Below are 27,587 nucleotides of genomic sequence, written 5' to 3' on the forward strand. Positions count from 1 at the left end.
AGGCACCTGAGACTTCAAGAACATATTGGAAGCTCACATTTTCCAGGGAATATGTAGTAAGCTTGGCATACTCTTTCATATTGATGGATATTGATTCATCACCATAGAAATGATCACTCTATAAGCTCAAGCCATTCCACTGAAACCTAGTCACCTTAGTCCCTGTCTATGTTCCAGATCACAGGCCTTTGGAAGAACAGTGTATCAGACATCACTCTATCCTAGTAAAAAGTAAAAGTGACAGAAATCATAAAGCTATTGACATTAAAATGTAATTCAATCATTTTTTCATTTCCTTTTCTCCTTCCAAACTTAGGTCTTCATCTTTGCTCTCTTTCAAACCCATGACCTCCTGATAGAAATTTAAAGCTCATTTACAATACCAATGACTGAGTATTCGGTCCTCAAAAATTTTTACTCCTAAAGGAGTTATGTTCAAAGTTTATTTTGCATCCTTTATATAGTGTGTCTGATGTATCATCACAAATCAACCTATTTAAATGAATATGACATTCTTTCAGAGTCATTATATGATTACAGTACAACATCCCTAATGCATGTTCATCCAGAAACAAGAATACAATAAGAGTAGTCCTACAACCTTAAATGTTTTACCATAACAGTTAAAAATGGAACCCTACAAATCCTTATCAGATGAGCTGATGATTACCAAAATTTTATTATGTTCATACACAAGAACAGAGTTATTTTCATAAACAAACATATCACATTAAATGATATTATTAGGAGAGGTATTTTTAAAACTTTTATAAAGTATTGACCATGTTTTACACATGAAAAAACAAGATATTGTATTGTAATTGAAAATTAATAGAGAAGTAAAGAAAAATATCATGTAATATTTATTGAATATAAAACTTTCCATTTATATAAATTCTGCATTTAACTGCTATAGTTAGCCTTAGTAGCAAAACATGAATGAAACGGAACTACAAGATAGATATGTTACCTTGATATCAGCACACCACAGTGAACAATAGAACTGCTGTGACAAGTTGTCTAAGCTTTCTTAAAATCCAAACTGTGAACATGTACTAGGATGGAAAACAAATGGAGAAAAATAGAAAATAATTCTTAAAATATTTCATTGGAATTTTTAATGAAAAATAGTTTCAAAACGTTTAAAAGTATTAGTACTTTCTTAAATTAAATTAATTTATTTACTGAACTAATAAAGAATCATGAATTCTATACATATTTCAATTCTTAAAATTTTATTTTTTTAAATTAGTGTAATATCTTTAATGTACAGGATGGATGTAGAAATAAATAACAGAAACATATTTAGTCTTACCTTGGCCAAGAACAGTTAATATAATCATAATGTAAATTTTTATATATTATGTAAATAATACTCTGTACATAAGATGTGGGAAGTTGAAAGATAAAAATCCTACAGATTAGAAAATAATATTTTAAATTCTTGACTGTGATGTTTCAATTACACAACAGGGATGAACTTCTGCAATGTTCATGAAATAATAGAAAATATCAAAATCTTTAAAAGGAAATTTAGAAGTTTGTTACTAACAACTTAACAAACCTTAAAATAAGAATGCATCTGAGGTAGAAAATCTGAATTTCACAAATCTTTGAGGACTTATTATTTGGAATAAGTTGGCTGAAGGTAGTTGCTATTCTACTGGGGAAAGAATCAGTGGCACCCTCTGAGCATGTAAGTCTCAATTGTCCACGGCTGAATCATTAGAACTTTTCTTGTTTCACAAGTGTGAAAATAATCAGAAAGTTACCAGGCCTTCTTTTGAATGTTCTGTGGATACCTCTTCTTGGATGAATGCAAAAGTGAAATGGTGTACTTCACAAATAGTACTTTAAAGAGTTCTGTGATTTTTTTTCACTAAGTCAAAGCATCTAGATATAATGCTTAATAAACACATTGCAGAAGTTCATCCCTGTTGTGTAATTGAAACATCACAGTCAAGAATTTAAAATATTATTTTCTAATCTGTAGGATTTTTATCTTTCAACTTCCCACATCTTATGTACAGAGTATTATTTACATAATATATACAAATTTACATTATGATTATATTAACTGTTCTTGGCCAAGGTAAGACTAAATATGTTTCTGTTATGTAATGACAGTAGTTGAGAAAAAAAGAAATAGAATGTTGCAGTCTTAGGTAAGCCACTGGAATGCTGTTAAGATGGTCTAATTAAATAGCATAAGTTCATTACTATTTCTTCAAAATTTCTGTACTGATACAAAATTTACATTCTTATTTTGACATCACATAATGATTTTTGTCAACATTGTCTAATATATATAATGCTAGCTCTTGAGACATGTTGTCTATATAAAATCATAAGAGTTTCAGAGGGTTGCAATTTCTTTGTAATTTAATTCTCATAAGCGAACATTATAGAGAAGCAGAAGCATATTTTAGAATTTCTGTCACTGGTTACCATATAACATGTAATTTTCCCACATATTTTACATCGATTTTTATAACTAATAAATGATACTGTAGAGCATGATAATGGTTTAAATTGCAAGAAAAATTCAATTCAGCTCATACATTTAAATCACATTAAAATTAGAAACACATGGGAAATTTTTAAAAAGATTACAAATAACACATAATTCAAAGATTTATTCCATTTTTTGTCTCTTTGGAAAGAATTTCAAAAAGCAATTTTTTTAGCTTGGAAAATGTCTAAGATAATTTCTTAAATTAGATATTTTCTTTATTTACATTTCAAATATTATCCCCTTTCCTGATTTCCCCTTCGAAAACACCCTATTCCATCTTCTTTCCCCCTGCTCACCAACCCATCAACTCTCTCTTTCTAGCCTTGGCACTCTCCTACACTGAGGCATATAACCTTCACAGGACCAAGGGCCTCTCCTCACATTGATGATCAACTAGGCCATCCTCTGCTACATATGCTGCTGGAGCCATGAGTTCTGCCATGTGTACTCTTTGGTTGGCGATTTGGTCCCTGGGAGTTCTGAAGGTACTGGTTACTTCATATTGTTGTTCCTCCTACACAGCTGCAAACCTATTCCATTCCTTGGGTCCTTTCTCTAGCTCCTTCATTGGGGACCCTGAGCTCAGTCCAATGGATGGCTGTGAGCATCCACTTCTAAATTTGTGAGGCACTGGCAAATCCTCTCAGGATGTGAGGAGCCGGTGTAGCAGCAGTCCCAAGATGGCGCTCGGGACTGCAGCCAAGTCTTATGACTTGCACCTGACTTCCTCATACACCTGAAAATAAGCCACGACCATCCTGAGAACTGCACAGGTGCACCATGATGCAAGATCGGACCATATGAAGAGTGATGATTCTGGCCAATGGACTGCTGTTACCTGGACTGGGCTGATGGGGCATGGTTGAGAGCTTATAAAGCGGATTGCGATTGGGGGAGGAGATAGATATAGAGAGATTCCTAAAGAGATTGATTCCTGGAGAGAGATTTTTCCTGCATGCATGTTGAAAGGTTCCTGAATAAACTGCTTTGAGAAGAATGCTGTGTCGTTGTTCCTTTCTGCTGGTCAGAATCAGAGGCGACATCAGGAGACATCTATATCAGGCTCCTGTCAGCAAGCTCTTCTTGGCATCCACAATAGTGTCTGGGTTTGATGACTGTATATGGGCTAGATCCCCAGGTGGGGCAGTCTCTGTATGGTCATTCCTTCAGTTTCTGCTCTTAACTTTGTCTCTGTAACTCCTTCCATGGATATTTTGTTCCCCCTTTTAAGAAGGACCGAAGTTTTCACACTTTGGTCTTCCTTCCTCTTGAGTTTCATGTTTTGTGAATTGTATCTTGGGTATTCTGAGCTTCTGGGCTAGTATCCACTTATCAGTGAGTATATGTCATGTGTATACTTTTGTGATTTGATTATCTCACACAGGATGATATCCTCCAGATCCATCTATTTGCCTAAGAATCTCATAAATTCATTGTTTTTAATAGCTGAGTAGTACTCTCTTGTGTAAATGTTCCACAATTTCTGTATCCATTCCTCTGTTGAGGGACATCTGGGTTCTTTCCAGCTTCTAGTTGTTATAAATAAGACTGCTATGAATATAGAAGAGCATGTGTCAATACTGCATGTTGGAACATATTTTAGTTATATGCCTAGGAAGGGTATAGTTGTGTTCTCAGGTAGTACTACGTCCAATTTTCTGAGGAACCACCAAACAGATTTCCAGAGTGGTTGTACCAGCTTGCAATCCCACCAGCAATGGAGGAGTGTTCGTCTTTCTCCACAACCTCGCCAACATTTGTTGTCACCTGAGTTTTGATCTTAGCCATTCTGACTTGTGTGAGGTGGAATCTCAGGGCTGTTTTGATTTCAGTTTCCCTGGTGACTAATGATGTGAACATTTCTTTAGGTGCTTCTCATCCATTCAGTATTCCTCAGTTAAGAATACTTTGTTTAGCTCTGGACCCCATTTTTAATAGTGTTATCTGTTTTGTTGGAGTCTAATTTCTTGAGTTCTTTGTATATATTGGTTATTAGCCCTCTATTATATGTAGGGTTGGTAAAGATCTTTTCCCAATCCGTTGGTTGTCGTTTTATCCTACTTACTATGCCCTTTGTCTTACAGAAGCTTTTCAATTTTATGAGGTCCCATTTGTCAATTCTTGATCTTAGAGCATAAGCTATTGGTGTTCTGTTTAGGGAAATTGCCCCTGTGTTCATGTGCTTGAGGCTCTTCCCCACTTAACTTTTCTATTAGTTTGAGTGTATCTTGTTTTATGTGCAGGATCTTGATCAACTTGGACTTGAGCTTTGTATAAGGGGGTAAGAATGGATCATTTGCATTCTTCTACATGCTAATCACCACCAGCACCATTTATTGAAAATGCTGTCTTTATTCCACTGCATGATTTTTAGTTCCTATCTCAAAGATCAAGTGACCATAGGTGTCTGGGTTCATTTCTTAGTCTTTAGTTCTATTCCATTGATCTACCTCCCTGTCACTCTACCAATACCATGCAGTTTTTATCACAATTGCTCTGTAGTAGAGCTTGAGTTCAGGGATAGTGATTCCCCCAGAATTCCTTTTATTGTTGAGAATAGTTTTCCCTATCCTAGGTTTTTTTGTTATTCAGATGAATTTGCAAATTGCTCTTTCTAACTCTGTGAAGAATTGAGTTGGAATTTTGATGGGGCTTGCATTAAATCTGTAGATTGCTTTCAGGAAGGTGGCCATTTTTACTCTGATACCTAAACCACACAAAGACCCAACAAAGAAAGGGAACTTCACACCAATTTCCCTTTTGAATATTCAGCCAAAATTACTCAATAGAATTCTCACAAACTGAATCCAAGAACTCATCAAAACCATCATCCAACATGATCAAGTAGGCTTCATCCCAGTGATGCAGGGATGCGTCAATATACAGAAATCCATCAAGATAATCCACTATATAAACAAACTCAAAGGGAAAAAAAAACATATGATCATCTCATTAGATGATGAAAAAGCATTTGACAAAATCCAATACCCCTTCATGATAAAAGTCTTGTATAATCACGAATTCAAGGCCCATACCTAAACATAGTAAAAGCAAAATACAGCAAACCAGTAGCCAATATCCAACTGAATGGAAACTTGAAGCAATCCCACTAAAATCAGGGACTAGACAAGGCTGCCCATTTTTTCCCTACCTATTCAATATAGTACTGAAGTCTTAGCCAGAACAATTAGACAACAAATGAAGATCAAAGGGATAAAAATTGGAAAGAATGGAGTCAAAATATCACTATTTGCAGATGAAATGATAGTATACTTAAATGACCCCATATTTTTCACCAGAGAACTCCTAAACCTGATAAACAACTTCAGTGAAGTAGCTGTATATAATAAAATTAACTCAAAGAAATCAGTGGCCTTTCTCTACACAAAGGATTAAGAGACTGAGAAAGAATTTAGGGAAACAATACCCTTCACAATATTCACAAATAATATAAAATACCTTGGTGTGGCTCTAGCTAAGCAAGTGAAAGATCGGAATGATAAGAACTTCAAGTTGCTGAGGAATGAAATTGAAAATCTCAGAAGATGAAAAGTTCTCCCATGCTCATGGATTGGCAGAATTAATATAGTAAAAATGGCCATCTAAGATACTATTATTGTTCCATCTCTAAGTTATTATTCAATTTCTTCTTTCAGGGATTTGACATTATTCTCATGCAGACCTTTTATTTGCTTGGTAAGAGTTACACTAATATATTTTATACTATTTGTGATTATTGTGAAGGGTGTTGTTTCACTTATTTCTTTCTCAACCTATTTATCATTTGTGTAAAGGAAGGTTACTGATTTGAGTTAGTTTTATATCCTACCACTTTGCTGAAGTAATTGATAAGCTGTGGGAGTTCTTTGGTGGAATTTGGGGGATTGCTTATGTGTACTATCACATCATTGTGATATCAGCTATTAAAAAGGATGATATCATGAATTTTGCTGACAATGGATGGAACTAGAAATTATCATCCTGATTGAGGTGCCCCAGATCCAAAAGGACATGCATGGTATGTATACACTAAGTGGATATTAGCAAAATTACAGAATACCTAGGATACAACCCACAGACCATAAAAAGTTAAACAAACTGAAATACCGAAGTGAGGATGAGTTAATTACACTTAGAGGGTGGAAGGAAATAATCATGGGAAGCAGAAGGAGGGGGCAGCCTGGGTGGGAGAAGGGAGGAGGTGGGGAAAGGGGGAACAAAATCATGTTTGGGCTGGAAGCTTGAGGGGACAGAAGAGAAGCCCAGAGGGCCAAGAGAATGAATGGGAATATGCAACATGGGGAGAGGGTAGGTGGGTAGACTCTCTAGAAAGTACCAGATCAGGGAGGCAAGTGACTCTAAGGACTCAATGAGGATGACCTTAGCCAAAATGCCCAACATTGGAGAGACTGATCTCAAAGAGTCCAGCTTCAGTAGATAGGGGGCCTCAATCAGAAGGACAAGGTTACTAACCCACAGTTAAAATTTTTGACCCAGAACTGTTTCTGTCTAAAATAACTGCAGGGACAAAATGGAGAAGAGACTAAGGAAAGGCCAATGACCAGCCCAATTTGAAATCTATCTCATGGGAGGGCATCAAGACCTGACACTATTAAGGTTGCTATGGTGTGCTTACAAATGGGAGCCTGGCATGGTCGTCTTCTGAGAGGCCCTACCAGCAGCTGACTGAGGCAGAACTCCTACCCAACCACTGAACTGAATTCCTCTGGTTGAATTAGGGGAAGGATTGAAGAAGCTGAAGGGAAGAGTGACCCCATAGGAAGCCTAGAAATCTCAACTATCCCAGACCCCAGGGAGCACCCAAAGATTTAGCTACCAACCAAGAGCATACAAGGACTAGATTGAGGCACCTGACACAAATATAGCAGAGTTTGCCTGGTCAGGCCTCAGTGGAAGAAGGTGTGCTTAATCCTGGAGAGACTTGAAGCCCCAGGGAAAGGGGAAGCCTCATGTCTGGGGATCACCCTCTTCAAGGAAAGAGGGAAGAGTGGATGAGGAACTGTGGGAGGGGGAACCGAGAAGCAGGGGCAATGACTGGAATGGAAATAAACGAAATAATAAAAAAGAAAGGAAAGAAAATGTCTAAGGAATGGGAACTGGAGAGTTGGCTCTGCAATTAAGAGCACTAAATGCATTTTTAGGGATACTGTGTTCAATTCTCACTTAGCCTCTCATAACCATGAATAATGGGATCTGATGTCTTCTTCTGACCTTCAGGCATTCATACAGCCCTTATATCCATTATAAGTAAATGAAAGAATGAATAAATAAGTAAATAAATGTCTAAGGATCATTTCAGTGGTTGGCTCAGTAAGGAAAATGTTTTTCTTGCAAGTATAAGAAATTGAGTTCTCAAGTCACTGAACATATATTTAAAAAAGAAAGTTGCCAGGAAATACGGAATGCATTTAAATCCTAGCCTTTGGGAGGCAGAGACCGATAAATTAGGAGAGTCATTGACCATAACTGTGTTAAAATATTCAGGGCCTGCTGTGACAGGATAGCTGAGTTCTAGTGGAGAGATATTTGATACTGATTAAATTTTTATGCTGCCCTCTTGTATGGGAAATGATTATAGGTCTAGGTGCTGGCTTCTGGTTTTGATGTGTTATTTAGATGTTTTATTGTAAGGTTTCTGTTTCCACTCTCAATTTTCACAAGGTGTCATTCCTATGTGTTGCCAGTTTTCCTGCTGGTGTTAGAGACTTGGATACTGGGCTGTGTTGGGAGAAGGAATGTTGAAGTTGAAGGTCTTGTGATCCATTTGAGATGGGTTCAAATAGGAAAATGATACAACATCAGGTTACCTTCTGCAGATACTGTGTGGCAGATATCAGTAACAGTAGGAGCGGCATGATATCACCTGTAGCTTCCTTGTTGTCTTGGGAGTAAAAGCCCTTGGGCTAACAGGCAGTGCCTGCTGCTGTTGTGATCTGCGACAAAGCCAGAAATTAGGGAAGAATAATAGAATGGAAAAAATCTGTGGTATCCACATGAGATGGGATCAGGGGGACAGAAAAGCTACCATAGGTGTTCTGCTCCAGAGGTAGGGATGAGAATGGAAGATTGGATCTAGGGGAAAACAGGAAGAATAGAAGGTCTTACAGGCAACCTACCTGCTTTTATGACAGGCATGGCCTACAGAGGTGAAGGGTCTCTGCTGGAGTTGGGACTTATTTGAAATAATGAGGGAATGAAGATTAGGAAGGGATGGTCTGTGGGATACACAGAAATTGTGGCTGGAGCACTTTAGCTGGTGCTCTGCTTCAGAAATAGCATCCAGATTGAGTAGTAACATTTGGAAGGGAAGAATGAATGGTGAAAGACTTTAGTTAGCTTACCTCTTTACCTGTTCTATTCAGCTAGTATGTTCCCAGTGAATATCTCCTGGTCAATCATCAATTGAATTGAATTGGATCCATCAATATTTGTGTGGCTAATGTAACATAAAGTGGTAAATTTAAAATACTACATGTGTTCATGAATGTTAAGTGTTCAGACAGAGAAGGAAGAAATAAACAGGTCTATGGAATTTGGGAGTTATATGGATCAGAAGGAACATTTTCAGGTTTCTCCACTTAGAAAGTACATAAATCAAAAGAAACGATAGGAAAAGAAACCCAGTAACTAACCTGAAGTTGACTTCTGCTATGCAATTGTGTGTAGGAATAATGGTAGGAAATTTAGATTAACTGCCAGCAATAGTGGAATATATGGGACTAGAGAATTGTCATGCTATCTACCATGATTTTCCTGCATATAAACATACAAATCAAAAAGGTTTTAGACACTGATCATTTAATTTTTTTAAAAAAATATAAATAAAATATGCTAAATTATTAGCATAATGTTTCATTTAAGTATAAATTTAAATGTGCAGATAGAAATCTAAAATGAACATAACAAAAAATTTAAAAAAAAACCCTTTGGTTAGTGAAACATAGAACTGATGATGTAAATTTAATCTGTGTTTCCACTGAAACACTCCGGCTATATTTGAGTTACGTTAATCACAGCTAATGTGAGATATATCAAGGGATAAAACGTATAATGTATGGTCCCCTTTGGATTTCCTGAGCATTAAGGTATGTGATTTGTTGGAGACAATTTGTTTATGGCTGATAGAGACAGTCTCTCACTGTCTGTGTAATTCAGGCTGTGGGTCTCTATATTTATTCCTTTCTGCTACAGGAGAAAGCTTCTCTGAAATTAGCTAAGGAAGGCACTGATCTACCAGTATAGAAAATGTGACTATTGAACATTTTAAAACTCTACTTTTTTTCTCTATTAGAGCAATATTATTTGTTGTTCCCTTAGGGCCATGAGCTACCAAGTCTCAAGTTCTTAGGTCATCCAAGCAGGGCAAAAAGAAGTTGCATAAAGATTGTAAAGATAAACTAGGACAAAGGAAACACCCAGGAATCATGAATGTGACCATACTAAGTCTAGCAAATCTGGATATGGCACCCAAAATTACCATCTACTGTAGTAGTAGTAGTAATAATAATAATAATAATAATAATAATAATAAACAATAGCAATAATAATAAACCAACTTTCACTGGGACACCAATCTAGCCACAAAAACAAAACCTTCAACCCAAAAATGTTTCTTTTTACAAGATATTTATGGGTAAAAATGGAGCAGAACATGAGGGAGTGGCCAAGCAATGACTGGCATACATTGAGACTTATGCCATCAGAGAAAGCCCACCCATTACTCTATCAGTGATACTCCACTGTACTTGGAGATAGACACCTAACTTAACTCTCATCTGAAAGAAACAGATGAAAACAGATGCAGAGATAAATAGCCAAATATTTGTCAGAGGTTGGGAAATCCTAAAGATTTTCATGAGGAAGGATTGGAGGAGCCATAGAACACATCCAAAGAAAACATACACAGACAACTACCATGGTTCCATCGGATTCCACAGAGCTTGAACTGACAAATATAGAATATGTATGGATGGACCAAGGCTACTTACCCATGTGTAACATTTCTACAGCTTGGTCTTCATGTGAGACTCCTAACAGCGGTAACAGGAGCTGTATCTGACTGAGTTGCCTACCTTTAGATCCCTTCTTCCTAACTGGGCTGCTATCCCGAGCTTTTGTCCCCGCCGGCAAGAACACACTCAGGACAACCAGAATCTTCTGCGGCAAAGCTTTTATTGCTTACTTATCAGGAGGGGAGACCCCGAACCGGCAGCGTGACGTTTCAGCACCTAATGTGGCATGACGGCTCCTGATTCATTGCTCCCCCATCACCCCATTACTAGGCTGCAAGATGGGCAGTGACTAGGCGTGAGTTCACTCTTGCACTTCCTCATAAGGCTTGTTTACTAGTTAGGCGCAGTGGAAGCCAGTGCCATCTTATAATGGAGATTGCTCGTGGCACGGCTCTCCACAGGCTGCTTTGTCTAGCCACAATACACAAAGATGCAAACTAGTCCTAGCGCAACTTTATTTGCAAAGGTGGGTTGTTATTCATGGGATGCCTCCCATTTTCTGAGGAGAAAAGTAGGACAGAGGAATGTGATGGGGAAGTGAGAGAGAGGCACTGGGAGGAAAGATTGTTAGTGTCAGAGGAAAAAGAAAACACTAAGAAAAGCAACACTCTAAACCAACATGAGCAAAGTTCATAAGAACTCACAGAGAGAGCAGCATATGCAGAGACTTTACTGGTCTGACCAAATCTTCTGCCTACATATTATGGCTTCCAGTTTAGTGTTTTGATTTGGTTCCTGAGTGAGCAAATAATTTTGATTCTTGTACCTCCTTATTGGCCTCTTTTTTTCTGTTGGTTTGTTTTCTCCATCACAATAGTGATAGTTTTGTTCAATATTATATTTAATTTTGTTAAAGTTTTAAAAAGTGAATGAGTGAGTTATGACCCAGGAGTGGTATAACTAGGAATTGAAGTAGAATTATTTGTAGTGTTTTGAGAATCTTCCAAATTTATTTCTAAAATGTTTGTACAAGTTTGCAATCCAGTCAGCAATGTAGGAATGTTATCCATGCTGCACATCCTGCCAAGCATATGCTATCACTTGAGTTTATAATCTTAGCCACTCAGACATGTGTGAGATGGAATCTTGGTTCGTTTTCATTTGCGTTTCCCTGGTGACCAAGGACGTTGAACATTTCTTTAAGTGCTTCTCAGTCATTTGAGATTCCTCTGTTGAGAATTCTCGTCTTAACTCTCTACCCTTTTTATAAAGGGGGCAAATTATTTTAATTAAAATTCTCACATATACAAGTTACAAAATGTAGAGCAAGACAATATCTACCTGGGGAACAGCAGAATCCATTGGAATATAAAAGGTTTCAAACTTAACAAAATCATTATCAGAACCTACCACTGTTCTTGATGATCAGGAGCTCTGTACACTATTTTTTTAAATTTGGTTATTTGAATTGTTGGTGTCTAAGTACTTGAGTTCTTTATAATTTTTTTTGTATTATCCTTCTGTCAATTATAGGGTTTGAGAAGATACTTTCCTAGTCTGTAGGCTGATGTTGAATCTTATTGACTATGTCCTTTGTCTTATCAAAGCTTCTCAGTTTTATGAGGTCCTAATTATCAATTGTTGATCTTAGAGACTGAGCTATTGGTGTTCTGTACAGGAAGTTATCTTCTGTATTAATGGGTTCAAGTTCCATTATATTATATTTAATATACCACAGGGACGTTCACCTGTATTCAAATCATTTGTAATAGTCAGAAACTGGAAACAACTATATATACACTATAATTTATTACATATTAATATATTAATTACATAACATATCTTTACATTATATATTATAACATGTTATATAAATAATATATATGTTAATTATACACACACACATACAATGAAGTACTATTCAGCTATTAGAAAGAAACACATCATGAATTTTGCAGGCAAACAGATGGATCTTAAGAATATCATCGTGAGTAATGTAACTCTGTCTTTGTGGCTGTCAACAAAACGGGGTGAAAGAGTCATACACACATAACATACAGTTGATGAATGAAGTAAGTGTCCACTGAGCAAGCTCCAACAACTTCACATATACACATGTATACATAAATATATATGTACATACATACATATATTCATACACACATTTACACATTGGGTCTATGAAACAAAGCTCATATAACTATATACATACACATACATATACTTTTGATGCATGGAGCACAGTTCTAATGATTTTATTTTTCTCTCAGAGTGAGTATATCCCAGGAATATCTTTGAAGACTACAAAATACTCTATGATTACATTATAATTTTCTTCTAGTGAATAATTACAATGAGTATACATAAGAAAAAAATATCTTATCCAACACAGTCACATTATCAAAGGTTTTACGTATTATGGATAAAATAAAATTGTTCCTAGGAACCCACATACATTTTTAATTAAGCAGCTTGTCATAGATTAACAAAGTAGAAACAATCAAAGTATTTTTCTCATCAAGGTTTTCTTATTGGCAGGCTCTAATGTGTGGTTAAAAGGTGTCTTAGTCAGGGTTTCTATTCCTGCACAAACATCATGACCAAGAATCAAGTTGGGGAGGAAAGGTTTTATTCAGCTTACATATTCCACATTGCTGTTAATCACCAAATGATGTCAGGACTGGAACTCAAGCAGCTCAGAAAGCAGGAGCTGATGCAGAGGCCATGGAGGGATGTTCTTTACTGGCTTTCTTCCCCTGGCTTGCTCAGCCTGCTCTCTTATATAACCCAAGATTACCAGCCCAGAGATGGTTCCACCCACAAGGGGCCTTTCCCCCTTGATCACTAATTGATAAAATGCCTTACAGTTGGATCTCATGGAGGCATTTCCTCAACTGGAGCTCCTTTCTCTGTGATAACTCCAGCTATGTCAAGTTGACACAAAACTAGCCAGTACACAAGGAAAGGATCAATTATTCCATTACTTATCTTTAAAAGTTATTTCTACTTTAAAACTTTAGGATGCACATCTATACAGTAATAGGTTTTTTTATTATTATTATTAAATCAAATTACGAGGCTGATGCAATAATCAGTGCAAGAGAGTAATCATCTCCTTGACCAGTAGTCCAGCCTTAGCAGGAGCCATGTCAGACAGTGGTAGACTGGTTGCCATCGTTCTTTTCCTCTGACATTAAAAACATTCCTCACTCAAGAATCAAAGTATGTCTTTATGAAATCTAAATTGTTGAATTAGGTTTTGTACATCAAACCCACTAAGAAAAAACCTTTTAACCTAACTTCTCTAACAATCTACATCTCCAAATTCTTTCTAAGGATGGCAGGTGAATTAGTAATCTGCTCCAGCTGCAATGCTTGAGAAAGTCCAACAACTAATACTGTAGGTGCCAATAAAATTTCCCAGTGAGGGGTTGAAAGCTCATTTAGAGTTGTCATTCAACATATTGATTAGGGGTGATGCAAGGGCAACATGCAGAGCAAACCACAAGTGCATAATATCCTCAGGACATACAGCGTTTCCTAGGAACACCCATTCTGATTGTGCTAAGCAGTGTGTGGTATTTTACAAGTTTTAAAGCTCTTTTGCTGTTCCTCTTGCATGGTACCCAACCTCTCTCCCTTTTAAGTTTGTTAAATGAAGTGTATGAATATTTCTCTGGGATCAGAGAATGGCAGCAACCAGATGTTTGAAGATGCTTGGAAGCAGAAATAAAATTAAAATAAATTTTCCAATTGTACTTCAAAAATTAGTGAAAAAGTTCCCCAAACAATTATCTTTAGCAATTTTAACTGAAGTGATTAGAGAACTGTCTACCTACGCAGGTGAAAAAAGTGTAATCTAGCATGACTAATGGAACTAACCTGGGAATGAAGTGTATTCCTACCAACTGAAAGTTGAAAGCAATTCCATACATTTCTCAAATGATTCTGAACCTGTTCCCAATACATCTGTGAACCATTATAAGGTAGAAGTGTAACACAATTCTGCTGCAGACCCTCTGGGCCCCTGTGTCTGCATGGAACGGGTTCTCTCGAGTAGATGGGCAAAGCTTAGGAATTGACAAACAGATGCACACACAAGAGAGGTGTTGAATCTGAATGTAATGTCTGGTCGAACATAAGACTATTATATTACAGCGAATTATCAGGAGCTACAAATCATAAATAAGACAAGGTACACTGAAATTTACCAGATACAACAGAAAAGAATTTGCAGGAACTAATTAAATGTTTACATTAGGGATAACAAGTCCTGCCTAGGATCAGCCTAATGCCAGGCAAGAATTTCACACTTTAGTGTTAATAGCACCAGGGGGTTTTAACTCTTGACAGGCCTCAAGAATAATGTGGTGTCACGGAGCTCTAAATTCTTAGGTCTTGTAAAACTTTATCTTGTCTGGAGAATTCCCCATTTATCAGGATAGTATATCAACTTGCTCTTGACATGGAATGTAGCCTGTAGTAAAGATTTCTATCTCAGTGAGATTTCCAGGCTCTTTCTGCAGATAACTGAGTTAATGGCCCTGATTTATAGTAACACTTAATTAGTTACTGAATAGGTTAGACTCCTTGCTATAATCTGGAATTTCGGAACACTGGGAAAGGCTTTAGCTATGTCAGAATACAATCTTAAAAGGCACTTATTATAGGGTAATGCTTAATAGAGGGCACGTGGATCCATACACTAGACTAACGCGGGAGTGGAAAATTAATTTTATGGGTTAGGGGGATGGCCAAAACTCCAGGAGGAAGTTTCCTTGAAACTCTTTTCCTCAGAGAAAGCTTCCAGACTTTCATTTGTCAAGCTGACTCCACCAGAGCAGTAGCACAATTCCATTTAATGTTATAATGGCAAGAAGTGGTTAGGTGAGTCTGAATATTCTAAATTTGGGTGCCCACATAAAGACTAGCTTCCTCTGGAACATTGGCTACATCAGTCAATCCCCTAACTCTTTTTTCCTGATTAATCAATTCCAACGAATCATTCTGAGATAAGAAATATATATGATGAGCAGTTGTACCACAGTGATAACTGAAACTGACATATATCACAAAACCTAAAGTAAGTTTAGGAGAGCATTCATGGAATGGTATACACCAAGCAGTTCCCCACAAACACTCCAGCAGCTTCGAAAATGGAGAGCAACAGTCTTTTGATGATATAATGGATGACTCTGCTGAGGTGCCTTTGTACAGAAAGCAATAGCTTTTGTAAGAAAATCAACTTTACCTTTATGCCCAGGACTTGAGAGTAATCAATTAGCTTGAACCTGTCCACAAAGTAAGGTCAAGTTCTTTGAGTTCCATCTCCCCACTGTTGGGCATTTTGGCTAAGGTCATCCCAATTGGGTCCAGGGACCCTCTCCCTGATATCTGAGGACTTCTAGAGGTTCCCCCTGTGTCATCCCAACCTGCTGCTTATTTCCATTCATTCTCCTATCCATCTCAGCTTCTCTTCTATCATCCCTACATACCTGATCCTGCTTCCTTTTTCCCTCCCCCTTCACTCTGCCACCCTGTTCCCTCCCTCCCTCTGCCTCTAGTGATTATTTTCTTCCCCTTTCTAAGTGGGATTGAAGTATCTGAACTTGGGCCTTCCTTATTGTTAAGCTTCATATAATCTGTGAGTTGTATCATAGTTATTTTGAACTTCTTGACTACTATCCACTTATCAGTGAGGACATACTATGTATGTCCTTTTGAGTCTGTGTCACTTCACTCACAGACCATATCCAATAGTTAGACATGGCCATGATTTGAGACATGGGGTCACACATCCATCTTCAAAGTTCTTGACCCAGAATTGTTCCTGTCTAAAGGAAATTCAGGGACAAAAATGGAGCAGAAACTGAAGGAAAGGCCATTCAGTGACTGGCCCAACTTGGGATCCATCCTATGTGCAGGCAACAAACCTCTATACTACTACTGATGCCATGTTGTGCTTGCAGACAGGAGCCTAGAGAGGCTTTGCCAGCAGATGACTGAGACAGTACAGATACAACCAACTGTTGGACTAAGGTTGAGACTCTTATGGAAGAGTTAGGGGAAGGACTGAGGAGCTGCAGGTGATTGAAACCCCAAAGGAAGAACAACAGTATCACTAACCTAGACCCCTCAGAGCTCTCAGAGTCTAAGCTACCATCCAAAGAGTTGGTGGGCCATGAGCTGGTTTGTGATCCCTGCTATAGATGTAGCAGAGGACAGCCTTGTCTGGCTTCAGTGGGAAAGGATGCACTTAATCCTGTAGAAACTTGATGCCACAAGGAAGGGGGATCCTAGTGGGGTGTGTGGGTGAGTAGGGAAGCATCCTCTCTAAATCAAAGGGGAATGGAGATGGGGTGGCCAGGAACTCCCATCTGATTCAGGGGAAAGCTCCTCTATGGATAGCTGATCAAGGCACTAACTTATGAGTATAATGGATGTTTTCAGGAGTATATTTTTATTGCTATATCATTTAAGTAGAATAACAGTATTTGGTTTTACCCTTGTTACTTGGCCTATATCTCAGGATCTTGTTTAGATCATTATCAGATATTAATTAGTCATTATCAGATATTAATGACATCTTTACTTTAAAGCAACATACAACAACAAACTGCTATATTGTGTTAAACTCGAAATGTTCTTTTTCTTTCCTTCTGCTAGGAAGGAATTTTATTTGTATATGCTAGATAAATTTGTATATCACAGCATTTGAAATAAAGCACCAATTTCAAAAAAGTTATTTATGTAAAACTATAAAGACCGAACTTTATATTTTTTCAGACATTTAGCACACTATTAAAATTTATAAACAAACAGACAAACAATAATTTCAACTTTATAGCAACTTTATATAGACATGCGAGAAAGGATCCATAAAAGTCATGTCATTAGAAATTTGTAAGATTTTTTTCTCAGATATATAGTATTTAACAAATAAAATTTACTCAAATATCTTTGCTTTAAATTGTATCTAATTCTTATAGGTGATTGATAAATTTTAACAATATAAGTTTGATTATTATAATTGTTGTAGCTAAAACTTTGAGTACTATATTGATTAAATAGTAAGAAAGTGGGCAGCCTTGTCTTGTCCCTGATTTTAGTGGGATTGCTTCAGGTTTCTCTACATTTACAATGCTGTTAGTTATTCATTTGCTGGTGCTTTCATTAAGTTTAGGTATGTGCCTTGAATTCCTGATCTCTCCAACACTTTTAATATTAAGGGGAATTCTATTTTGTTAAAGATTTTTAGCATCTAATGAGATGACCATGTGATTTTTTTCTTTGAGTTTGTTTATATAGTAGATTATGTTGACAGATTTCTGTATATTGAACCATCTCTGCATCCCTGGAATGAAGTCTAATTGATCAAGGTAAGTTATCTTTTTGGTTTGACTTAATTAGGTTTGCAAATTCCCTTGTAAGCACAAGTCAAATCCCCAACACAGAAGAAACAGTACCTAATTCATTCTATGAAGCCATGGTTACTCTGATACCAAAAAAAAAAAAAAAAAAAAAAAAAAAAAACCACAAAGACCCAACAAAGAAAGAGAATTTAAGACCAGTTTCACTTATGAATATAGAAGCAAAAATACTTAATAACAGCCTCATAAAACAAATCCAAAAACATATCAAAAAGATCATTTACAACAATCGAGTAGGTTTCATGCCAGGGACTCAGAGGTGATTCAATAAACATCACGTTTTCAAAGCTAGAGAAATGACAGTTTCAAGAGGTGTTACTCCACCCACAAATCAACTTCTTTGCTGCTTCCTTCACATCCTTGTTCCTCAGGCTGTAAATCAGAGGATTCAACATAGGGATGACCAAGGTGTAAAACACAGCAGAGACTTTTTCCTGTTCCATGGAGTACTGAGAGCTGGGCTGGATATAACTAAATGTTCCAGAACCATAAAATAATGTCACAGCTGTCAGGTGTGAGGCGCAAGTGGAGAAGGCTTTACGCCTCCCCTCAGTTGAGCGGATTTTCAGAATGGCAATGATAATGTGAATATAGGACACCATGACAATGATGAAAGTGAAAATAGCAATCACTCCAGAGAAGACTAAAAGCAGCATCTCATTGATGTGTGCATCAGAACATGAAAGCTTCAAAAGAGGAGGAACATCACAGAAGAAGTGATTCACAACGTTGGGACCACAGAAGTCCAGTCTCAGTAGACTTATTGTGTGAGTCAGGGAATTAATGATGCCACACAAGTAACATGCAAGAACCATGCTAATACAGATGCTGAATGTCATAATAACTGTATACATTAAGGGGTTTACAATTGCCACATAGCGATCATAAGCCATCATAGACAGGAGGATGACTTCTGTGGTTGCATACACCATAAAAAAGAAACTCTGCAAAACACAAGAAAGGAGTCTACTAGATTTGTGTTCTGATACGATATTGATGAGCATCTTAGGAGCAATGACAGTAGAGTAGCAGATATCACAGAAAGAGAGGTTACTAAGAAAGAAGTACATTGGGGTATGAAGGTGGGCATTCAACCAGATCAAGAAGATCATTCCCCAGTTACCCACAAAAATGATTAAATAAATTATGCTGAAAAGCAAAAAGAGAGGAATCTGCCAATCGGGATTTTCTGTTAAGCCAAGGAGTATGAATTCCTTCACAACTGTATGATTCCCTGGGTCCATGGTTTCAGTTGTCTACAGTTCTTTGTTACAAAATATTTTCATGAGACTTATATAAAAATTAAATACCTAAACATATTTCTTGCAGAATCTGAGAGCCATCATTGTGTGACACACAAAGAGATAACCCTGTAGTTGTTGAAAAAAAAAAAAAAGAATGTCAGCAATATCCCATATGTGTGATATAAAATCTATATGCTGAGACTGACCTCCATATCCATATACATCACCTCAAATATTTTCTCACCTTTTGCCTAGATGTCTGACACACATTTGACCAATGATACCTAATATAGGAACCTAGCCAGGTCAAATCTATAGATCAATATTTTCATCTGTTGTTTTAAGAATGATTATCACAAGTGTCATTTTTTTGTGAGAATTTTCGCCTTCACGTTCTTGTTCAATTTTCTTTTAGCATTCTAGCAATGTTGTGAGAACTAAAAACAATAAAACATTCTAGGTTCTACATTGTGAAAAGAAAATATATTGGGTGAAACAGCAAAACTTGCAACTTTGTGTATATTTTCTTTTCAAAAAGATAAGGTTGAATTTCTCCTAATTCCTTCTGAAATGATCCATTTTCAATTCAATATTTGGTAAGGTAAATAAGAGTACAAATATGCATTCTCACACAGTTTATAAACATCTAGCAGTTACTTTTATGAACTGATTCCTTTGACAAGATATAATACTTAAATAAGCATTGTTGTGACCTGAAGCAGCTGATGAACTGTTAGCAACCTAATCATGCACTGATTAGCAACTGAATAACTAGGATATATGCATTTAAGTAGGACAGAGAATAGAAGGAAATGATGAGGGTTATGACACAAATGGGATTAATTTCCTGCTTTTATCCCAATGGCTATTGAAATTTACTAAAAAATTGGTGGCTTTAAGTAACGAAGATTCATTTACTTTTAGTTTGGAAGTCAGAAACATGACACTATCTGATTTCCTAGGTGGAATGTACATGGCTATGAGGCCATACTCTTACTAGGGAACCTAAGTGATGAAACATTTTATAGGCAACTAGCCTTTTTGAACCTCCAAACTATACTGACTTTTAAGAATAAACATATTCTCCTAAAACAGCAATATAATGCATTTGACTTTCAGCACTGTTTCTTCTTCCTTCTCACCTTGAAAGAACACTTGATTGTGTATATTTTGCTTCTCATGCTCTTCCTCTTAATCACATGTCAACACACTATTTTCATATGAAGTAGTGTGTATGAATCCTAGAGACCGAGATTTAAACAACACTAGGGGTTATCATTCAGTCTGTCACATTTATATAACATCTATAATAAGTATGAAATAATTAAATAATTTAATGAGATATGTGGGTGTGTAAAAATGTGTGTTCCAAGAAGAGAACACAGTAAGCTCAAAACCTAGAGTTCTTTGTAATAAGGAGGACTTCTAAATATACTTAAGTAAAAAGAACAGTAAGAGAAAATTCTGAGGATTTAAGATTATTGCTCCTGTGGCCATTGAATTCTGTTTGAAATCTCTCAGTGAGATGGGGAAAATATTTGGACAATATATCACAGTACATGAATTCCATGTTTTGTGGTTAGCAAAGTATTTACCTTTTTTTTAATAATTTCTTTTTAGCATTTACATTTGAGCTACTTCTACAAAAGTAATTTGTGAAAGAATAAATCTTTTTTCCTAAAACACAAAACACAGGAGTTTCAACACAATACTGGAGTGGCTGTAATCAACTCCTGTATCAAATCTTATCATATATATTTGTTTCAAAATGGGACATGTGTTTACCTCATTAAGCATAGCATACAATCAGTTTTCATATTCAAAGGATATTTTGTATATTAAGAAAGCCTATAAGGCATTTGAAACTTCAAGAACTTATTTGGTACCTCACATTTTCTAGTCATTATGTAGGTAATCCTGACATGCTGTTCCATATCAATGGATATTGATGTGTCAATACTAAAATGATCACTCTGTATCATAAGCCCACCCACTTAGTGCCTGTGTATGTTCCAGATCAATGGCCTTATAGTGAACCAAAGAGCTTCTGTGGCAAATTATTTCAGCTTTAATTAAATAAAAACTATAAACATGTCCCAGGATTGAAAACAACGGAAAGAAAAGTAGAAAAAATTCTCAAAATATGTTATTGGAACCTTAAAGAAATAGTTTTAAGTTATTTAAAAGTACCATTATTTTATTAAATTAATTGAGAACCATATAAATTATATACAATCTGAAATTGTGTAGTTTTTATATTTGCATAAGTGTGCAAATATCTTTAAAGTACTGTATGAATGCAGTATTACACCATAAAAAATATGCTTGTTATTACTGTTTGCAATAAAAGCTAATATAATTATAATATAAATTTGTGTACATTGTATAAATAATACTCTTATCTATGATATGTAGAGGATTGGAAAAAGAATAGCCTACAAATTAGAACATAATATTCTAAATTGTTGAATGTGATGCTACACATAGACAAGAGCAACTTTCTTCTGATAATGCTCAGGAAAAAAGAAATAGAAAATTCTTCACATGGAAACTTACTTGCAACCTGTAGAAGCTCAAAGGAACAACATATCTGCTGTAGAAGATCTGGCTTTCACAAATCTTTAAGGACTTATTATTTGGAACACGGTTGCTGAGATAGTTTCTATTCTACTGGGGAAAGAATCCATATCCCACTGTGCTTGTGTAAGTCTCAGTTGTCCACAGTTGAGTCATTAGCAGCTTTCTTGACTCTCAAGTGTAAAACTAATCAGAGAGCTGCCATCCATTCTCATTTATGTTCAATAGATAGTTTTACTTTCACAAAGAAGTAAAGGGGGATCCTTTCATAAGTACTGTTTTTAAAGAAGCTGGGAATTTCCCTAAATTCAAACATCTTGCTTTAATGCCCAATCAAGACAAGAAACGAAGCAGCAGAGGTGACAAAAAAAGGATATTGCAATTATTTGTAAGCCACTTGGAATACTGTGAAATATTCTGTCAAGAAAATAACATAAGTTCATTATTATTTCTTCAAAACTGCTGTATCTATACAGGATTTTTGTTCTTATTTTGACATCAAATAGGGCATTCCGTCAATATACTCTAAGATCTTTAATGCTAATTCTCTTGAGACACATTGTCCTATATAAAACCGAGTTTCATGTGTTTACAATTGTATGTTAATGTAATTATCATGAGCTGATATTGAGGAGGATCAAAATCATACTTTAGATTTCAAGCCCCATGTTACCAAATAAGATGTAATTTTTCAAAATGTTTTACATCTATTTGTATAGTTGATAAATGATGCTTTAAACCATGATAATAGTTTAAATTGCCAGACAAATTCAAACCAGCTCATAAATTACAATTTACACTAAAGTTATAATCACATGTTTGAACATTTTAGAAATATTAAAATAACTTATATTCAATTCAAAAGTTAATTTCAGTCTTCGTCTCTTTGGAAAGTATGTCAAAAATACAAAAAAAAAATATATTAGGTTTTGAAAACTAAAGAATAGGAGCTAGAGAGATGGCACAACAGTTAAGAGCACTGGCTGCTCTTTCAGATGTTCTGAATTCAATTCACAGCAACCATATGGAATCTCACAACCACGAATAATGGGATTGCATTCAGGCATTCGTGCAAACAGGGCTATCAAATACATTAGATGAATGAATAAATAAACAAATGAATGAATAATGTGTCTAAAGAAGACTTTAATAGTGGGCTTTCTTGAAAAAATATTTTCCTATGAATATAAAAAATTGATTTCTCCAACTGCAGACAATATGCTTAAAACAACAAAAAAAGAAAAACAAAACAGAACAAAACAAAATACCACCACCAACAAAATGCAAGGAAAAGTGGACCATATATGAATCCCAGTGCTTTAGGGGCAGAGCCTAGCAGATTAGCAGAACCATTGACCATAGTTATGTTGAGAAACTCAGGGCCTGCTGTGGTAAAATAGCAGGTTCCTAGTGAATACATATTGCTATGATGTTATTGATTGAGCTTTCATGCTGGCATCTCGAATGGGATTGGGTACAGATGTAAATGAAGATTTCTGGATTTATTTTTGTTATTTATGTTCATGTTGTTTTGTTTCCTCTCAGGATATTTTGAAAGTATGATGCCTATGTTTTTCTGATTTCCTTGCATGTTCAGCTAACATAGGAAGTGCCTATTGGTATTAGAGAATGGGTTGGGATAAGAAATGTTAAAGGTTTAATGTTGTGATCCATTGGAAATATTATTAGATAGAAATGTGAGACCACATCAGTTTTTATGTTACAGAGCTTGAACCAAAGCTGTGTAGATTGGATATCAGGAATAGTAGGAAATATATCATATTGAGACTTTTTCAGACCTTCACTGATATAAATAATGACACAGAGGCTTACTAATATTTTAAAGTTTAAGTCTTAGCTTGGGTGTCTCCAAACTACTCTATCACAACTAACTGGCCTATGTACTGTCATGTGATCATTATTAGATCATTACTAAAGCCAATTAGAAACAATTCTAGAATACCTTACTCTGTTAAGGAAAAATGAATATTTTCAAAACATCAGACTGGTGTAGCAGCTTGTATTATGAATGCAAATTATGATCCTCAGAAATGTGCTTCTAAGAGGAGGTCTGCAGTATCTTCTAGGAACCTGTTCCCAGTTGGTTCTGATTTGTAAATAACAATCCCAGCAACCAATAGCTGGTAAGGATAGACAGGGCCTGGATTTTAGGATTTCCAGGGCTGGTACCAGGAAGAGAGGAAGAGGAAATCTGCCATGCTTTAGGAGACTGTGAAGAGAAGAGTGAAAGATTCATGGGGTAGAAAACAAAGGAGAGTGCCCTGGGCTCCGGTTCAAGAAAATGTGGCCCAGAAAACTGCTCAAGTGGGTCCAGAATAGCGAAGATGGAATATAGAAGTTAATAATTAGTAAGTAAGAATTTTCAGTGGGAGTTAGATTCTAACATAGAAACTAGACAGTCGCCTAGCCATTGTGGTGCTTAAAGGATATTAAAATATCAAGACTATGCATGTGTGTCCTTCATTTGGGAACATAAACCATTGAGTTGAGTAGCAACCCTGTACCAGGACATATTAAACTTATAATATCACAGACTGGTGATGGGCCAATATCTATGCCAGTACAGAATTAACAATTAAATATACAGAGACATACCTTCAAACAGTGTAACCAAAAGCATGATTTAACCTTCAATCTACTTTTTATCAGAGAACAAGCAACCCTTGGGCTAACAAGTGGTCCTTGCTTCCGTTGTGGTCTGTCATATAGCAGGAGTTAAGGGAAAAGAGAACAGAAGATAGAAGCAGAGGGGGCAGTAAGGCTGTCACAGGTGATCTGATGCAGAACTAGAGATCAGACTAGGTAATTGGATCTAGGGAAACACAGAGAGAATAAAAGATATTGCAAGCAATGATAATGCTTTTCCTGCAGGCATGGCCTATGAAAGTAACAGGTGCCTGTGGGAGTTGGGGCCTAGGATAAATCAAAGATGGAGAAAATGAAGATTGGATGAGGATGGGCTGTAGGAGGCATAGAGGAAAAGGAGAACCACAGCAGGTGTTCTGCTTCAGAACTAGAAACCAGAATGGAAAATTGGATTTGGAGGAGAAGAATTAATGGTGAAGGTCTTTAGTTAATTTACCTGTTTCCCTGTTTGGTTTAGCTGGTGTGTTCCCAGTGAATGTCTGCTGGTATTGGTGTGAGGACAGTTGCAGGAGAAGATCCTTGTGATCTTTTGAAGATGGGGACAGAAATTAAAGGGAGACCACAGCAGGTGGTTAAATTCATAACTCGGTTATAAATGGTAGAATTGGACATCAGGACCAACAGGAAAGGTGTATAACTGTCTTCAACATACTTGATACACTTGGAATGGGAAATATGTAACTTAAAACTTTTTTGACAAGAGTCTACAGTTAAAAGATGATAGACTTATGGAGCTGATCCTGTGCCACAATGATCCATATCCAAATACCACAAGGAGAAAGCTGGTCTCCCTGGAGTGTAGACAACCCTGTGAACACAAGTAAGACCACCACTTCTTCTCAGAGGAACCTGCCTGGAACCATCAGGACACAGGAACTGAAAATCAGCCTGGAGCAGAATCCTTCCAGTTTCCATCTGTACCTGGAGCTGATCCTGTGCAACAGTGCTCCATACCCAAGTATGGCCTGGAGAGAGCTGGTCTCTCATGAAAGTGGACATGCCTGTGAGCACAGGTAAGACTACCACTTCTGCTCCAAGGGACCTGACTGGAGCCCTCAGGACACAGGAACTGAGGAGTAGCTTGGGACAGGATCCTTTCTGTTTCCTACTGCACCAGGAGCTTATCCTGTTCCACAGCACTGCATACACAAATACTGCCTGCAGAGAGATGGTCTCCCCCAGGAGCACAGGTAGGAACACCAATTCTGATCAAATTCCTGGCACTAGAGGAACCCACACAGAGCCATTAAGACACAGGAACCATGGATCAGCTTAGGACAGGATCCTTCTGGTTTTCATGTGCACCCTGGAGCTGACCATGTGCCACAGTGCTTCACACACAAATTCCTCCCAGAGATAACTGGTCTTCTACGAGTTCTGACACACAGGCTTTCAAGTGGAGCAAGTCACAGTCATAGACAGCAAGAACAGCTAAGTCCAGGCCTAGTAAGATGGTGAGAGGCAAGGACAAAAATATAAGCAACAGAAACCAAGGCTACTTGGCATCATCAGAACCCAGTTCTTCCACCACAGTGAGCCCTGGATACCCTACTCACCATAAAAGCAAGACTCTGATTTAAAATCACATCTCATGATAATGATAGAGGACTTTAAAGAGGACATAAATAACTCGATTAAAGAAGTACAGAAGAATACTGGAAAACATGTAGAGGAAACACAAAAAAAAATCATAAAAGAGTTACAGGAAATCACAAACTAACAAGTGAAGGAATTGAACAAAACGATTCAGGATCAAAAAAACGGAAACAGAAATAATAAAGATACAACAAGGGAGAAAATCCTTGAGAGAGAAAACCTAGGATAGAGATCAGATGTCAAAGATGCAAGCATCACCAACAGAATACAAGAGATAGAAGAGAGAATATCAGGGACAGAAGACACCATAGAAAACATTGACAAAACAGTCAAAAAAAAAGCAAAATACAAAAATCTTCTAACCCAAAACATTCAGGAAATCCAGGACACAATGAAAAGACTAAATATAAGTATAATAGGTACAGAAGAGTGTAAAAATTCCCAACTAAAAGGGCCAGTAAATATTTTCAACAAAAACTATAGAGGAAAGAAAGAGATGACAATAAACATACAAGAAGCTGACAGAACTCAGGATCTCAAGGTCCCAAAGGCAGCTTAACTCGCAGGAGCTCAGACACAACCAGGCTCTCAGGATCACAGGATCACAGAATTTGAGAATCACTGAGACAAATTGACTCAGAGAAGTTCTGAAATAACCAGGATGACAAGAAGGACAGGCTCCAGTCAGACATAGCCAGGGCAGGTAGTACTAGAGATAACCAGATGATGGGAGGCAAGCATAAATACATAAGGAACAGAAACCAAGGTTACTTGGTATCATCAGAACCCAATTATCTCACCATAGTAAGTACTGGATACCCCAACACACTGGAAAAGCAAATTTCAGATCTAAAATCACTTCTCTTGATGATGATAGAGGATATTAAGAAGGACATAAATAACTCCCTTAAAGAAATACAGGAGAACACAGGTAAACAGCTAGAAGCCCTTAAAGAGGAAACACAAAAATCCCTTAAAAGGTTACAGGAAAACACGATCAAACAGGCAAAGGAAAGGAACAAAAATCACCCAGGATCTAAAATTGGAACTAGAAACAATAAAGTAATCACAAAGGGAGACAACCTTAGAGTTAGAAAACCTGGGAAAGAGATTAGGAGTCATAGATGCAAGCATCACAAACAGAATACAACAGATAGAAGAGAGACTCTCAGGTGCAGAAGATACAATATAAAACACTGACACAACAGTCATACCTATACATAGTGAAAGCAATATACAGCAAACCAGCAGCCAACATTAAATAAATGAAGAGAAGCTTGAAGCAATCCCACTAAAATCAGGGATTAGACAAAGCTGCCCACTCTCACCCTATTTAATATAGTAATTGAATTTATACCTAGAACAATTAGACAACAAAAGGAGGTCAAAGGGATACAAAGGAAAGGAAGAAGTCAAAATATTACTATTTGCAGATGATATGATAGTATACTTAATTGACCCCCAAAATTCCACCTGAGAATGCCAACAGCTGAAAAACAACTTCAACAAAGGTCTGGATACAAAATTAACTCAAACAAATCAGTAGCCCTCCTATACTCAAAGGACGAACAGGCTGAGAAAGAAA

At 36.7% G+C, this 27,587-nt stretch overlaps 1 protein-coding gene and 1 pseudogene across 2 annotated transcripts; both read right to left on the reverse strand.

Annotated features, from left to right (window-relative positions):
* Olfr1108-ps1 (olfactory receptor 1108, pseudogene 1) lies at positions 8,340-9,230 on the reverse strand (annotated as a pseudogene).
* On the reverse strand, positions 18,224-25,653 carry Olfr1109 (olfactory receptor 1109). 2 transcript variants are annotated; one of them, XM_017318520.1, is made up of 2 exons: positions 25,644-25,653; positions 18,224-19,152 (listed from the first exon to the last, which is right to left on the reverse strand). In XM_017318520.1, the coding sequence occupies exons 1-2, from the start codon at positions 25,651-25,653 to the stop codon at positions 18,224-18,226; spliced, it is 939 nt and encodes a 312-aa protein (XP_017174009.1). The 2 variants fall into 2 exon arrangements, with proteins under 2 accessions (XP_017174009.1, NP_666977.2); NM_146766.2 differs by lacking the exon at positions 25,644-25,653 and having other exon boundaries at positions 18,224-19,162.
* Positions 25,654-27,587: the final 1,934 nt, after the last annotated feature.

The sequence above is a fragment of the Mus musculus genome, chromosome 2 (genome assembly GCF_000001635.26).
Source record: "Mus musculus strain C57BL/6J chromosome 2, GRCm38.p6 C57BL/6J".
NCBI lineage: Eukaryota > Metazoa > Chordata > Mammalia > Rodentia > Muridae > Mus > Mus musculus.